A 16,614-nucleotide genomic window follows, 5' to 3' on the forward strand; every position below is an offset into this window, starting at 1 on the left:
GTAACATACCTAAATGAGAAACAAAAGGAACGTCAAACTCAGTAAACTGTACCATACAATCGTTAAGTGGTCAACATATATTTTCTCTAAATTCAGAGATCACATTTATGGTGACCAGTGAAAAAAAATGCAATGTTTTTAAGTACCAATTCAAAGACTGTGTGGATGTTTTACAAAATCAGTTCATTGTCATTAAAAGACATCCTGAACACATCATATGGATTCATTTTGATGTTTTATTACAAACAGCCATGGCTTATTTTTAAAATATAAATCTGTAAAACACAATTATCCACTGACTGTACATGTTTTTACAATATACAATCCAGGAATTTAATGTGGTGCAAAAACAGTTTTGCATATAGCCACTGGCCACATCAAACAAAGGTTTTGGCAGTCGCACTACTAAAAGTTAACTAGGGATCAACATTTCACTACATTATCAAAGGGGCCTGCATATTGTACAATAACAGTTGTATGTGTAAATGAATTATTAACTTGAAACAGTCATCATGTAACTCTTAGAGGGACTCGATCTGCCAATTCTAAATTCATCCTTGCAACTTATCATACTATCCAAGGGGGAGATGCCGCTGCTAGGTACATTTTCATAAAGAACGCAAATTGACCCATCTTCACCTATTCGGTAGGACACCTCGAACGGGTCGACCCACAGAGTCAATTCACTTGGCAAAAGTTGAAAAAGTTGTTGGCTGCTGAGTCCGATGATGTTGGACGCCCTGGCTATCAGAGGATCCATTTTGTGGTTGATCCTAATGCATCGGTATCCTGACCCTTTGCAAGGCATGTGGGGGAACCAATGGTGTCTGTAGTGTTCTGTCAAACAAAGACAACAAACGTTAGATTCAAATGACCTGCAAAATTCGCTTTGCTTTGCTTTCACCGGTGCTGTTTTGTGAATCCGAATTCACCCAACTGCGCTTTGTTCTTTTCTGTAGACAGGAGGGAGACACAAGAGAAAAAATAACACATTTCAAATATACAGATTTTCCCGATGGCCACAATTCCGGTACTGTGCACTTTTCTCGGCGTCAATAAACGATTTCTTCACCGTTGACCTGTTTCATATGGAGCTAGCCCAGAAAGATTTTAACGCTTCACATTTTAATACCAAACCTGCTCCCCCTCTCACCTGCTAAAGATTTCTCCAACGACTCGCTGAAATGTTGGAGCTGCTCGTCAGAAATAAGCCCTGTCGTCCTCAACAATCTGGTAATAAAGCCCACGGCAGTTGTGATTTCAGTTTTCATTTTGATCAACTCTACTCCAGGACTCATCGGCTGACCCAAAACATAGAACGATATTTGCCTTTCTCTCTCTCTTTTTCCTCACAATCAGGATTTTTTTCTCAAACAAAATTATTTGTCGAAATAGAAAGCTCCAGTCACACGTCGAAAACTTTTATCAAAAAAAAAAATTGGTACAGAACGGGGTTTTCACTCGGTTTTGTTTACAGTTCGGCAGATACTGGGCCCAAAACAAAACACGACCGTCTTTCTTTTTCCTTTTGTTCCGATCAAGACGACGAATTCGACTTTTCTGATCTTTTCCCCTGATCACAAAGGCATGCGGGGAGTCTCTTCGGTGTTTATTTTTTCTGGTTTTCCCTTTTCTTTTCGTTAGGATAGATTTGGCTAGAGGAAAAACATTGTTTTTTTAACCAGGTCGACGAAGGCTGTGAGGAGATGAAGAGACATCAAATACGACACGACCCGCGGCCAATCTTCAGCAACACAAACCCCCGCACCGAGAGCTGTAAACATCGCCAGCACTGCCCCTCTGTGACCTCACACACGACGCCTCACAGCCAATCGAATCACCAGGCTCACTAACGTCACAATGAATCATTTGCATGTCACGTACCGACACTGTTTTTTTCCCCTTCCCCCCACCCCAGTCTCCGCCCCCTCCTCAGTCTCCGCCCCTCCCACCCCAGTCTCCGCCCCCTCCCCGTCTCCGACAACCGCTCCCCCCCCACCCCACTTTGACAGAAGACGTATCAAGTTCCTCATTGCAACACGTAAGGGGATTACCCCATGCTATATATTTTTTTCTCCAAAAGAGTGGCTTTCTCTCTGAAAGAGGAACGGTGGTTTCAGAAATTATTACAAACACATTGAAAAAAAATCCCTTGTCGTTTTATTTTCCAGGAACCTTTCCAGTTCAAAGTTTCACATGTGCCTTAAATGTACATTTCCTTTCGACTCCTTTAGTTCTCCAGTAAACATAAATTTAGTGTTGTTTAATTCATTTAGTTCATTGGGTATATGTATTACCCGGTCCAAGTCACTGGCAGCTAACAGAAAAGTGCATTCAAAAGACTTCTATAGGCTTATAAATAGTAAAATTGTCAGAAGAGGAAGGAGAAATTAGGGACCAAAAAGGAGACTTATGCATGGATTAAGAGGGCATGGTTGAGGTCCAAAATGAGTACTTTTCATCTGTCTTTACCAAGGAAAAAGATGCTGCCAAAGTCATACTGAAAGAGGAGGTAGTTGAGACACTGGATAGGCTAAAAATTGATATAAACAAGATATAAACAAGTGGGGTGGCACAGTGGTTAGCACTGCAGCCTCACAGCTCCAGGGACCCGGGTTCGATTCTGGGTATTGCCTGTGTGGAGTTTGCAAGTTCTCCCTGTGTCTGCGTGGGTTTTCTCCGGGTGCTCCGGTTTCCTCCCACAAGCCAAAAGACTTGCAGGTTGGTAGGTAAATTGGCCATTATAAATTGTCACTAGTATAGGTAGGTGGTAGGGAAATATAGGGACAGGTGGGGATGTTTGGTAGGAATATGGGATTAGTGTAGGATTAGTATAAATGGGTGGCTGATGGTCGGCACAGACTCGGTGGGCCGAAGGGCCTGTTTCAGTGCTGTATCTCTAATCTAATCTAATCTATTAGAAAGGCTGGCTGTACTAAAAGTTGATAAGTCACAAGGACTGGTTGGGATGCATCCAAGGATGCTGAGGGAAGTAGGGTGAAAATTGTGGAGGTCCTCATCTTTATAAATAGAGGCATGGAGTCCGAAAGCAAATAAGTTATGGTGAAACTTTATAAAACACTGGTTCGGACTCAACTGGAATAATTGTGTCCCATTCTGGGCACTGCACTTTAGGAAGGACGGGAAGGCTTTAGAGACGGTGCAGAAAAGGTTTTTGAGAATAGTTCCAGGAATGAGGTACTTCAGTTACATGGATAGATTGAAAGATCTGGGGTTGGTCTCCTCAGAGAAGAGAAGGTTGAGAGGAGATTTGATGGAGGTGTTCAAAATCATGAGGGGTCGAGACAGAGTAGAGAGGAACTGTTCCCATTTGTGGAAGGGTCAAGAACGAAACAACACCGCTTTGAGGTGACTGGCAAAAGAACCAAAGGTGTTATGATCCCTATTAGAGACCACCAACAAATGAAAACAATCGAATCCACCAATTGACCCTAATTTAGGAAAACAAACCAAACGGACAAGATTTCACTTTTATAAATTTTACTTTAACACTCAAAACAGAACCAACATAAATTAAACATGAAGCAACAGATAGATCATGGTCACAATATTCTTTTTCTCTTTTTTCTTTTGGGCCTCCTTATCTCGAGAGACAATGGATACGTGCCTGGAGGTGGTCAGTGGTTTGTGAAGCAGCGCCTGGAGTGGCTATAAAGGCCAATTCTAGAGTGACAGGCTCTTCCACAGGTGAACATAGAACATAGAAAATACAGCACAGAACAGGCCCTTCGGCCCACGATGTTGTGCCGATCCTTTGTCCTCTGTCAAGGACAATTTAATCTATACCCCATCATTCTCCTTTATCCATATACCTATCTAAAAGCCGTTTGAAAGTCCCTAAAGTTTCTGACTCAACAACTTCCCCAGGCAAGGCATTCCATGCCCCGACCACTCTCTGGGTAAAGAACCTTCCCCTGACATCCCCCTTATATCTCCCACCCTTCTGCAGAGAAATTTGTTTGTCGGGGCAGTTGCACAGTTGGCTCTCCCCTTGCGCCTCTGTCTTTTTTCCTGCCAACTACTAAGTCTCTTCGACTCGCCACATTTTAGCCCTGTCTTTATGGCTGCCCGCCAGCTCTGGCGTATGCTGGCAACTGACTCCCACGACTTGTGATCAATGTCACAGGATTACATGTCGCATTTGTAGACGTCTTTAAAGCGGAGACGTGGACGGCCAGTGGGTCTGATACCAGTGGCGAGCTCGCTGTACAATGTGTCTTTGGGGACCACAATATATATTACAAATTACACCTTAACTATCAGATACAACAGAGATGGGTCTCATGGTTTCACTGGGCAGTCCATCCAGCATATATGGCAACAATTACAGTTACACAAGTCTACACAACTCTGAAGTTCCTCAGGTAGATTTTCAGCTCATTTCTTCACAGATTTAGATTAGATTATTTTTTTTTAGATTAGAGATACAGCACTGAAACAGGCCCTTCGGCCCACCGAGTCTGTGCCGACCATCAACCACCCATTTATACTAATCTTACACTAATCCCATATTCCTACCAAACATCCCCACCTGTCCCTATATTTCTCTACCACCTACCTATGCTAGTGACAATTTATAATGGCCAATTTACCTATCAAGCTGCAAGTCTTTTGGCTTGTGGGAGGAAACCGGAGCACCCGGAGAAAACCCACGCAGACACAGGGAGAACTTGCAAACTCCACACAGGCAGTACCCGGAATAGAACCCGGGTCCCTGGAGCTGTGAGGCTGCGGTGCTAACCACTGCGCCACTGTTCATCCAACAGCAGTTCCCTCTCAATCTGAACTCCACGGGTGTGGTCTTTACCACAAGGCACACTTCTCCAGAACCTCCTCAGCTCTGCTCATGACAGTCTTGATCGTGTGGATTTACCAGTTTTCCCTTTCTCTGAGTCCTTCAGTGATAACCTGTGCACTGTATGGCTGGATCTGGTGATTTGGAGGAAAGTATAGGTGGTCTGATTAGCAAGTTTGCAGACGACACTAAGATTGGTGGAGTAGCAGATAGTGAAGGGGACTGTCAGAGAATACAGCAGAATATAGATAGATTGGAGAGTTGGGCAGAGAAATGGCAGATGGAGTTCAATCAGGGTAAATGTGAGGTGATGCATTTTGGAAGATCCAATTCAAGAGTGAGCTATCCAGTTAATGGAAAAGTCCTGGGGAAAATTGATGTACAGAGAGATTTGGGTGTTCAGGTCCATTGTTCCCTGAAGGTGGCAACGTAGGTAAATAGAGTGGTCAAGAAGGCATACGGCATGCTTTCCTTCATCGGACGGGTTATTGAGTACAAGAGTTGGCAGGTCATGTTACAGTTGTATAGGACTTTGGTTCGGCCACATTTGGAATACTGCGTGCAGTTCTGGTCGCCACATTACCAAAAGGATGTGGATGCTTTGGAGAGGGTGCAGAGGAGGTTCACCAGAATGTTGCCTGGTATGGAGGGTGCTAGCTATGAAGAGAGGTTGAGTAGATTAGGATTATTTTCATTAGAAAGGCGGAGGTTGAGGGGGGACCTGATTGAGGTGTACAAAATCATGAGAGGTATAGACAGGGTGGATAGCAAGAAGCTTTTTCCCAGAGTGGGGGATTCAAATACTAGGGGTCACAAGTTCAAAGTGAGAGGGGAAAAGTTTAGGGGGGATATGCGTGGAAAGTTCTTTACGCAGAGGGTGGTGGGTGCCTGGAACGCGTTGCCAGCAGAGGTGGTAGATGCGAACACGATAGCGTCTTTTAAGATGTATCTAGACAGATACATGAATGGGCAGGAAGCAAAGAAATACTGACCCTTAGAAAATAGGCGACAGGTTTAGATAGAGGATCTGGATCGGCGCAGGCTTGGAGGGCCGAAGGGCCTGTTCCTGTGTTGTAATTATCTTTGTTCTTTGTTCTTCTTTGATTTGTCTATTGATTCGAACCACAGAGACAGTCAGCACATCAGGATAAAGGAGAAGGACATTGAAAAAAAATTGATGGTTCAGTGGTTATGTGCAGCATTTAATGTAGTACTGAGCCATGTAGATAAGGAAGAGCCTAGTTCAGTCCTCAGCATGGCTTCAATCAGTTGATTACTGCTCAGGTGACGATGGTAGCAGCATAAGGGAAAGTCAATCAGGGTTTGTATCTCTGATTTCTATCTATAGAACCTTACTGGAAACTTGTGTATGTATAGCAGGCAAGTACAAGGTTGTACTGTGAAGATGTTTCCACAGTTGAGTAATCTGATGACTCTCACACTTCAGGTTTACAAAAGCAGAATGCCATCCGAGCACGATACTATCTTATGTGGATTGTTAGCATAAGTCACTACTTTCAGAATAAGAACAAAAATTCTGGAGGACAGAAACTTAAATTTAACAAAGCCTTGAATCCTGCCTGAGGTAGTGATGACAATATTTAAATTTTTTCTTAATTTTAACTGTTAGGCAATAAAAATTAAGACAAAGATACAATATTTTATTAATTGATCAACAGAAATGTTGCAATGCCCATTTTACTTGTCAACAACATATATCCTGCCACATCCCTTTGCTAAGCTGGTACTTCATATTGTGAATGTTCGTTGTACATTTTCTTAGCAGAAAAATAGCATGATTGGAGTCAAAACAAACTTCATGAAACTTCAAATTCGCAAGAAAATAGACTGTGTGGGACTTGCTGTAATGAAGAAATATAAATAGTGTAACGGACACAGTGGGAGGTGGTGTGTGTGACTTCCACTTTTCACCTCTCAACTGAGTGCAGATTGTGTTTTAAAAAATAGACAAATGACAGGTTTTCTCATCGATTAAAAAGGAAAGATAAATATTTATTTTTTCACAATAACTGAAAAATGTTCGTGACCTTACGCATTCACATACACACACACAAAAAGATAAAGAGTAGAGTGGTAGCATGCAGTTAGAGTCCAATGGTGGTTAAAGAGTTCTTTGTTATAAGAAAACCTTTTACAAGCTTTCCGGGAGGAGATATTTCAATGGTGCAGGCCTGAAAGTTCTTTGTTTTGAAAAGGATAAAATGTTGCAGGCTCATTGTGGTTAAGCCTGAATCAGAAGTCGATGGGGGAAATCCTGGTTCACTTTCGCAGGTGGGGAAGTTCCAAAGTCACTTTGCAATTTCTCTGCTGCAGTAGTAAAATGGTGTAGTCAGCAGGGCTCCTGCTTAGTTAGAACTGTCTCACAGCTGTTCTGTTGGAAAATACCTTCTCTGGCCGTTCTGGTGTTCTCTTCCTCTCTATCCAGAGGAATACTGTTTAAGGTAGAAACTTGTCAGGTTGGAGTTTTGGTTAGGTGACTAAGGGCTCTCTTCCCTGGGGTGATTCATACAATGTTCCAGGATACGGGAACCATTGGTACTTGATGGCATCTGAATGTGGTTCATTCTGATAAATAGGTGTTACTTCACACCTATTATTTTGGCTTTGGCTTCGGAGTCAGTTGGTCTGCAAAAATCTTTGCTAGCTCCATCCTGCAAATATGAGTTGTTTGCATACAATGGACTGTTTTCCATTTCAATGTTTTTCCCCAAAGCTAATTAAGACGTAGATAATGTATTTTGTCTTCAACAGACAAATGTGTTCATTGACAGTACAGGAGGGGTCACCTGACCTCTACTCCATTTTGTGTGTGGCACAAATGTGTCCATTTTCTTGTGGTTCAGTTCAACAGTTGACTTTTATTTCATCATTCCTCCAGTTCATTTCATATTTCATCACTGTCCCCTTCGTTAGCATGACAATAGTAAATGCAATATTAGTAATCGACATGATCAGCAAAAATGCTGCTATTCTGTGTCAGAAGAACACATTGTACTTTAACACATACACAGAGGGTATTACAGAGAATGGATACTCGTCATCAGTATTGCTGCCATTTTGCATTCTCTTTCAATTAGTCGTAGATAATGTGTGATGTTAGTGTAAATTGGATAATACAGGAGACCAATGCCATGTAATGGAATAAATATTATTCTACTGTTGAAGTGAAGCTTTAAAGTCACAAAGTATAATTATTGTTAAGTAAACACATTCAGGCCAACCAGAGTTTAATTAGCTTTTAGTGACAGAGGATTGCAAAATCTTGCAAATTTCAAGCTACAGGTCAAGATCCAAAATGAAATGCCTGGCTTCCTTTTCCTTTTTTTCTTGTGATTGCAAAAGACTGTTTCTCTGTGCATTGCAAATTTTTGGCTTTTTCTTTTAAAATTAATTTTTATTGAACTGACACAGAACTAAAATTTTCATAAAGATAAAACACTTGCCAGACCTACCACTTTTATATATAGTAATTTATGTGCATCAGTTTTGCAGTTACCCTTTCATTAGTATTTGGCCGTAGATTTTCTCATTTCCCATCTAGTGAAATACAATCAGATGGAAAATCATAGCAGTGGCTCAGGATTCTCTGATACATACTCATTGTATGTCAGGTATCTCAGCACATGCATAGATTCAGAAAAGCTACCCTTTGAACTTTTCTACCCTTTGAACTTTCCTTCAAAATGAATGCATTAACTACAGTTTGTGGAAGCTGAAACGGAATACAATGACATTCTTTCATAAGTTTTCATAAGGCACTGTAACTGTAGGGCAGTTGTGCTCTTTGAACTTAATATCATGCTCATTTTGAGGCATTTACAGCCCTGAAGACAAACACAAACTGAAGAGATTGCAGTTGTGTTTGTTGTGGAGTTGTGGCTATTCATGGTCTACAGTACAATGCATACCTGAGAGTGGCAGGCACTTATTTTGGGCATTTTTAAAAAACATATAATTATTACCATTGGTGTAGCAAATTTATCATATCTTGTTACATTCCTGAAAAGACACTTCAGTACCTATGTATACTTATAACACTTAAGGCATGATAAGTCATTGTAATTACACATCTATAATTTATACTGTAATGCAATAATGGTGCTTTAAATAGGATATGAATAGTATATGTATAATACATGTCCCAGTATTTTTTCAACTAGTTTTCTTAGTTTTTTGAGTCACTGTTGCTATTTTCCTCTTAACATATTTTGGTTATATGAAACATCAAGAATCTGCCAAGCTAGAACTATTGCATTAACCATTTTAAAATATAATTTATTATTCCCTTTTAAACTATTATGATTAATAGTCACAGAAACCTTTTATTCTTTCAGTTCCTCTCAATGTACATCAACAATATATTGGCACTGAACACAACCAAAATTCCACTAACTTCAGCCTCTTACACATCGCGAACTGCCTTCACCCCACCATTGACGCCCAGGCCTCCAGTCATTTGGGCCTAAAGATCTGGAATTTCCTCCATAAACTTTCAACCTCACTGTCCTTCATTAAGATGCTCCTTGAAACCTACCTTCTTTGACCAAGCGTATAAGTCACCTCTCCTAACAGCTCTTTCTTTAGCTCAATTTTTGTCTGATTACACTTCTGTGTAGCACTTTGGGATGTTTTCCTATGTTAACGGTGCTAAACAAATGCAAATTGTGTCATACTGTGAAATAAAACAACTTAATTATTTGTATCAGGCTTTGTTTCACCAAATGTTTGCATGCCTTAGCTTCAGAGATATTGGAAAAGCACATGTGGAAAAGATGCAACTGTCCAGTCCAGATCAGAAGGTTACATCCATTGGTTACACTATCTTCGAAGTTGATATAAGAAAGAACTTTGTAGTGCCTTTCACGTCCTTGGAACATCCCAAAGTGCTTCAGAGCCAATAAATTACTTTTGAAGCTAATCCCTGTCGTTATGTAAGCAAACATGACAGCTAATCTGCACAGAGCAAGGCCCCACAAACAGCAATGAGATAAAAAAAAAGTGAGGTAATTTCTATAAAAGATGCTGTTTACGGGTACAACTGAATCTGTGAGAAAATTGATGGGAGAATCAAATTTTTAACAGATAATCTTAAAAATTAACATGACTCTTGATTAAATGGGATTTGCACATTGTAGCACTCTTGCCAATCACAAATGTCACTCGTCAGATGTTCCCTGATGTTGACGACTTTGCATTTGTCTCTTGCTGGACTGTGAAATCACATGGTTAAAATTGAGTTTTTTAAATTCATTTTGGGATGTGTCACTGGCTAGGCCAGCATTTATTGTCCATCCCTAATTGCCCTTGAGAAGGTGGTGGTGAACCTCTTCTTGAACCATTGCAGTCCATGTGGTGTAGGTATACCCAGAGTGCTGTTAGGAAGCGCGTTTCAGGATTTTGACCCAGTGTCAGTGAAGGAACGAAGATATAGTTCCAAGTCAGAATGGTGTGTGACCTGGAGGGGAACTTTCAGATGATGGTGTTCCATGCGTGTACTGCCCTTGTCCTTGTCAGTGATAGAGGTTGTGGGTTTGGAAGGTGCTGTCGAAGGAGCCTTGGCGAGCTGCTGCAGTGCATCTTGCAGATGGTACAAACTGCTGCCACTGTGCGCCGGTGGTGAAAGGAGTGAATGTTTTTTAAGGTGGTGGATGGGCTGCCAATCAAGTGGGCTGCTTTGTCCTGGTTGGTAGTCGAGCTTCTTCAGTGTTGTTGGAGCTGTGCTCACCCAGACAAGTGGAGAGGATTGCATCAAACTCCTGATTTGTACCTCGTAGATGATGGACAGGTCTTGGGGAGTCAGGAGGTGTGTTACTCGCCACAGATTTTCCAGATTCTGACCTGCTCTTGTAACCACAGTACTTATATGGCTGCTCCAGTTAGCTTTCTTGTCAATGGTAACCCCAGGGTGTTGGTGGTGAAGGAATCAGCAATGGTAATGCCATTGAATGTCAAGGGGAGATGATTAGATAATCTCTTGTTTGAGATGGTCATTGCCTGGCACTTGTGTGGCACAAATGTTACTTGCCACTTATCAGCCCAAGCCTAATTGTTGTCCAGATCTTGCTGCATGCAGGCACGGACAGCTTCAGTATCTGAGGAGTTGGGAATGGTATTGAACACTGTGCAATCATCAGTGAACATCCCCACTTCTGATCTTATATTGGGGGAAGTTCATTGATGAAGCACCTGAAGATGGTTGGGCCTAGGGGACACTACCTTCAGGAACTCCTGCAGCAAGGTCCAGAAGCTGAGATGATTGGCCTTCAACAACCACAACAATCTTCCTTTGTGCTAGGTATGATTCCAACCAGTGGAGAGTTTTCTCCCACTGACATCAATTTTGCTAGGGCTCCTTGATGTCAAACTCATCACATGGTGCCTTGGTGTCAAGGGCACTGTCACTCTCATCTCACCTGTTTAACTGGTTGTAGTATGATACTCAAAGGAAGTGGAATACAAAGTTAGAAGTTGCAAGGAGTGAAAAGGCAAATAAGAGAAGCAAAGAGAGAGTATGAAAAGAGACTGCCAGCTAACATGAAAGGGAATTTCAAACTCTTCTATATGCATATAAACAGTAAAAGGGTGGTAAAAGGTGGAGTTGGTCCAAAAGGGACCAAAAGGGAGATTTACGCATGGAGGCAGGGGGAATAGCTGAGGTATTAAATTAATACTTTGCTTCTGTCTTTACCAAGGAAGAAGATGCTACACAGGCCACAGTGAAAGAGGAGGTAATTAATACACTAGAAGGATTTAAAATTGATAAGGAGAATGCATTTGATGGGCTTTCTATACTTAAAGTTGATAAAGCACCAGGACCAGATGAGATGCATCCAAGGATACTGAGGGAAGTGGGAGTGGAAATTGCAGAACCACTGGCCATAATTTTCCAGTCTTCCTTAGACTCAGGGGTGGTACCAGAGGGCTGGAGAATTGCAAATATTGCACCCTTGTTTAAAAAAAGATGTAAAGATAAGTCCAGCAACTACAGGCCAGTCAGTTTAACTTCGGTGGTGGGGAAACTTGTAGAAACAAAAATTCGGGACAAATTAATCGTCACATGCACAAATGCGGGTTAATTAAGGAAAGTCAGCATGGATTTGTTAAAGAAAAATCATGTTTAATAATTTGCTGGAATTTTTTTGAGGAGGTAACAGAGAGGGTTGATGAGGGCAATGCTGTTGATGTGGTGTACATGGACTTCCAAAAGGCATTTGATACAGTGCCTCACAACAGATTTGTGAGCAATATTATAACTCATGGAATAAAATGAACAGTAGCAACATGGATACAAAATTGGCTGAGTGACAGGAAACAAAGAGTAGTGGTTAATGGATGTTTTTCGGGCTGGGGGAAGGTTTGTAGTGGAGTTCCCTAGGGGTCAGTGTTGGGACCCTTGCTTTTCCTGATATTTATTAATGACCTAGACCTTGGTGTGCAGGGCACAATTTCAAAGTTTGCAGATGATATGAAACTTGGAACAATTGTGAACTGTGAGGAGGATAGTGTAGAACTTCAAAAGGACATGGACACGTTGTTGAAATGGGTGGACAAGTGACAGATGAATTTCGATGCGGAGAAGCGTGAAGTGATTCATTTTGGTAGAAAGAACATGCAGAGACAATATAAAACATAGGGTACAATTCTGAAGGGGGTGCAAGAGCAGAGGGATCTGGGGATATATGTGCATAAGTCATTGAAGGCGTCAGGACAGGTTGAGAGCGCGGTTAACAAAGCATACAGTATCCTGGGCTTTATTAATAGGGACATAGAGTACAAGAGCAAGGATGATATGTTGAACTTGTATAAGACACTGGCTCGGGCTGAGCTGGAGTACTGCATTCAATTCTGGCGCCACACTTTAGGAAAGATGTGAAACATTGGAGCGAATACAGAAAAGATTTATGAGAATGGTTCCAGAGATGAGGAACTTCAGTTATGAAGATAGATTGGAGAAGTTGGGAATGTTTTCATTGGAGAAGAGAAGGCTAAAGGGAGATTTAATCGAGGTATTCAAAATCATGAGGGGTCTGGACAGAGTGGATAGGGAAAAACTGTTCCCACTCATGAAAACATTGAGAACCAGAGAGCACAGCTTTAAAGTGATTGGTAAAAGAAGCGAAAATGACATGAGGAAAAACTTTGTCATGCAGCGAGTGGTTAGGATCTGGAATGCACTGCCTGAGAGTGTGGTGGAGGCAAGTTCAGTTGAGGCATTCAAAAGAGAATTAGACTGTTAACTGAAAAGGAATAATGTGCAGGGTTACAGGGAGAAGGTGGGGAAATGGCATTAGATGAATTGCTCATTTGGAGAGCCGGTGCAGACACAATGGGCCGAATGGCCTCCTTCTGCGCTGCAACAATTCTGTGAATCTGTGAACTGGAACATTATAAATCTAAGTTTCACAGAGCTGCTTTATGTCCCCAGGTACCTTCATTTTTTAAATTCTTTCATGGGATGTGGGTGTCACTGGCAAGGGCTGCATTTGTTGCCCATCCCTAATTGCCCTTCATAACTGAATGACTTGCTAGGCCATTTCAAAGGGCAGTTAAGAATCAACCACATTGCTGTGGGTCTGGAGTCACACGTAGGCCAGACCAGGTAATGTTGGTAGATTTCCTTCCTAAAGGACATTGGTGAACCAGATGGGTTTTATGACAATCGATCGTAGTTTCATGGCACCAGTACTTAGACTAGCTTTCAATTCCAGATTTTTGTTATTATTAATTGAATTTAGTAATTCATTGAATTTAAATTCCACCAGCTGCCAAGGTGGGATTTGAACCCCTGTACCCAGGGCATTGGCCTGGGTCTCTGGATTACGAGCTCAGCAACTTTACTACTACGCCACTGTCTTCTCGAGATATGAGAAAACGTAGTCCTGGATATGCAGGACTATTGAAAAGTGAAGAGTATTTGGGTTGCCACAGTACATACAGAAACTACTTGGGACATGTGGTTGAAACTAGAACATACAGATTGATTGTGTATTTTAAACTTCAGTCCTCATTATTTCAAGAAACTGATTCAGTAGTCATTTATCTCCTTGTTGTTTGTGGGCTCTTTCTGTGTACAAATTGGCTGCAAGATCCTCAAATGTTGAGAGACTTCAGGCAATGAGACATAGCTGTGCTGGTTAGTATATGCCATCTTGAAGGATCTTGCACAGTTAGCTGGAACAGGACAGGAGCAAGCAGGTTGGGCAGTGAAAGTCACATTAAAAAATAAAAATAAAGAACTTGCTTTTATGTCGTGCATTTCACATCCTCAGAATTCCCCAAAGATCTTTACAGCCAATAAATTACTTCTGAAATGCAGTCACTCTGGTTGGTTCGTCAAATACAAGGACATTTGTTGACTGTAATGATAGCATAGTGTTAGACATCAGATAATCAAGTTCACAACGACATTTGTCTTTAATGATTTTCTTAACATGCAATGCAAAATATGTGTATTTGCACATTCCTGAGAACAGAGATAATACTGTGGCTTTGGACCTCTTTTCTCCCTTGGTCTTTCCAACAGACAATAGCTACACTATCTATAATTAAACGCAAAGTGTTTACAATCAGTTTTCTTCCTGGTCTTATTTTTAACCATACTCATGGTCCCTTTGGTTTTGATATTTTAGTAGTTCATTATTTTCAAGAGTTCCTTAGTGCTTATATACTCTCTCTACATATCAGAATTTAAATGTTTGTTTTTCTGCCAGCAATGTCCTTGCTGCAATCTCACTTGAGCTCTTACAATCACAACCCACATTCTTCGCTTGCAATTTCAAGATTAAACACAAGGCTATAATAGTTTCGTTGAACAATTCTCCATTTTCTAATGTGGCATCTTATCTTTGCAGAGCAGCCTTTTGAAGAGGCCTATTTTCTCATTATTTCATACAAACATAACGTCCAGCTATTTAGGTGTAACAAAGGATTCACAGCAGAAGCATTAACTTGTCTGTTCCCTCTATAGATGCAAACTGATCTGCTGAATATTTTCAGCATTTTCTGTTTTTGTTTCAGGTTTCCCTCATTTGCAGTTTGTTGCTCAAGCAAAGTAATGTCAGTGCTGTCAGCTGGGAAAATCTTGCAGCTAATGACACGAGCTGGTGAGCAGCAATACATGGCAGTGTCAGATTCTACCAACACCAACTTATTGATCTCCTAATGATAAAGAGGTGACAAGAGCAGCAGATGTATATCAATCTGAGCCAGGCCTCAATACTAATTAATATAGTGATCAAGTCGCTCACGTTTCACAGCCATACAGCAAGGTGCTGAGAACACAGGCCTTACAAACCATCAGCTTGGTCCTAAGGGTCACAGAATTGTCACAGCGCAATGAAAACATTCCCAACTTCAACTTGGTATTATCTCATGTGCATTTTGCAAGAAACATGGGCAACTTACAGCTACCAGGAAAAGAAGCTCAATAATTTCCATCGTCACCATTTATGGTGCATTATGGGTATATCCTGGCAGGACAAAATCACAAATGCGACAGTCCTCTCAAAGGCAGAGTTCCCAAGTGTGTTTGGCACTAATCGACAGAGGCCGTTTTGGTGGACACGTCCGCAGGATGGAAGACATCGCATACCCAAGGACCTTCTGTATGGTGAGGTAGCTGGAGACAGACGACCAGTGGGGCATCCAAAGCTCCGTTTTAAGGATGCTTGCAAGCATGACATAAAGGCCCTAAATGTGGACTATCGCATCTGGGAGTCACGAGCTGGCGAAAGAGGGAAATGGCGACACATCCTGTGGACTGGTGTGCATGACCACGACAACCAGTTGCTACAGCAGCTTGGCAACAGGCGCCAATGTCAAAAACAACAACGCACAGCGTCACTTGGCAGCTTCACATGCAGCACTTGTGGCGGAACTTGCCTTTCAAAGATTGGCCTTCACAGCCATTAGCAAAGGTGCACCAAGAGAAGACACCCCACCTAAATGGATTGTTTGCTGCGTGTCCATCATTTTTCATAGATGGAAGGATGCCAAACAGTGATCAAGACAGAATCTCTTCCCCACCATGGTCAGCATCTTCAAATACAAAGGTCCTGTACTGCAGAATTTAATGATCCACATAAACAGCAAGGTGTTCCCTCACAGGAGCAGAAAGAAAACTGGATTTATGTAATGAGAATCCAGATCAGTAGAAAGGAATTCATTGCTGTTACCACAACACTTAATTCATAATTAAAGCAAATAGTATAGTATATTTTACTTGAGGAGTTTTTTTTGGAAAAGTAAATATTACAGCAACTATGTTCTATTCAAAGGTACTGATGCTTCAAAATGCATTACTGAAATATAATTTGCCCCTCGAAGGATGCCGTAGGTCCAGCGAGCACCAATCGGAAAGCTGGATGGAGGGATGTGTGCGGTGCTGGGGATGGGAAGAAGCGATGAGTTGATTGGCCGCAGCTCGGACGCGGTGCTTCAGCCATACAATATGGTCGTTAGCGACTGGTTTCTTGACGTTTAAATGCATGTGAGTTTTGGAACTGGAGCCTTGCAGACTTTCCCCTCAGCTGGTTATCAGGAGGAGTTGCGTTGTTTGGAGCAGTCGCGTCATATGCAAAAAAAAAAGTCTGTTCGGAGACAGCTTCCTGACATATAAACAGAAAGTGGTGGAAATACTCAACAGCTTGTGTAGTGGCTGTGGAGAGAGAAACGGAGTTAACGTTTCAGACCAGTGACTTTTCATCAGAACTGGAAGTGTTGGAGATGTAGCAAGTGTTAAGCAACTATTAAGGGAGGGGAAACGGAAGGGAAGGTCG

At 41.7% G+C, this 16,614-nt stretch overlaps 2 protein-coding genes and 1 long non-coding RNA gene across 5 annotated transcripts in view; 1 reads left to right on the plus strand and 2 right to left on the minus strand.

Annotated features, from left to right (window-relative positions):
* Positions 1-218: 218 nt before the first annotated feature.
* si:dkey-42i9.4 (uncharacterized protein LOC492503 homolog) lies at positions 219-1,786 on the minus strand. Its single transcript, XM_068052328.1, has 2 exons — positions 1,154-1,786; positions 219-837 (listed from the first exon to the last, which is right to left on the minus strand). The coding sequence occupies exons 1-2, from the start codon at positions 1,296-1,298 to the stop codon at positions 494-496; spliced, it is 489 nt and encodes a 162-aa protein (XP_067908429.1). The 5' UTR covers positions 1,299-1,786; the 3' UTR covers positions 219-493.
* Positions 1,787-6,862: 5,076 nt separating this feature from the next.
* LOC137380162 (uncharacterized) lies at positions 6,863-16,524 on the minus strand. Its single transcript, XR_010976987.1, has 3 exons — positions 16,139-16,524; positions 14,079-14,193; positions 6,863-7,741 (listed from the first exon to the last, which is right to left on the minus strand). It is a non-coding gene; the product is annotated as an uncharacterized lncRNA (long non-coding RNA).
* The window catches only part of atrip (ATR interacting protein), a 50,412-nt gene continuing 50,017 nt past the window's right edge, over positions 16,220-16,614 (plus strand). Inside the window, exon 1 of one of the 3 annotated variants that reach the window (XM_068051894.1) lies at positions 16,220-16,325. The gene's annotated coding sequence lies outside the window, so the exon portion shown is untranslated. Of the gene's footprint in view, positions 16,326-16,362; positions 16,611-16,614 lie in introns of those variants that run through there. The other 2 variants (XM_068051898.1, XM_068051896.1) reach the window with 2 other exon arrangements.

This window comes from Heterodontus francisci, chromosome 19 (genome assembly GCF_036365525.1).
Source record: "Heterodontus francisci isolate sHetFra1 chromosome 19, sHetFra1.hap1, whole genome shotgun sequence".
Taxonomy (NCBI): Eukaryota; Metazoa; Chordata; class Chondrichthyes; order Heterodontiformes; family Heterodontidae; genus Heterodontus; species Heterodontus francisci.

Excerpts from the sequence above, each read along its gene's own strand:
- si:dkey-42i9.4 (XM_068052328.1), bottom strand. The coding sequence starts at position 1,298 with ATGAGTCCTGGAGTAGAGTTGATCAAAATGAAAACTGAAATCACAACT. Across the intron at positions 838-1,153 it reads GTTGGAGAAATCTTTAGCAG|AACACTACAGACACCATTGG; the intron begins GTGAGAGGGGGA and ends TTTGTTTGACAG.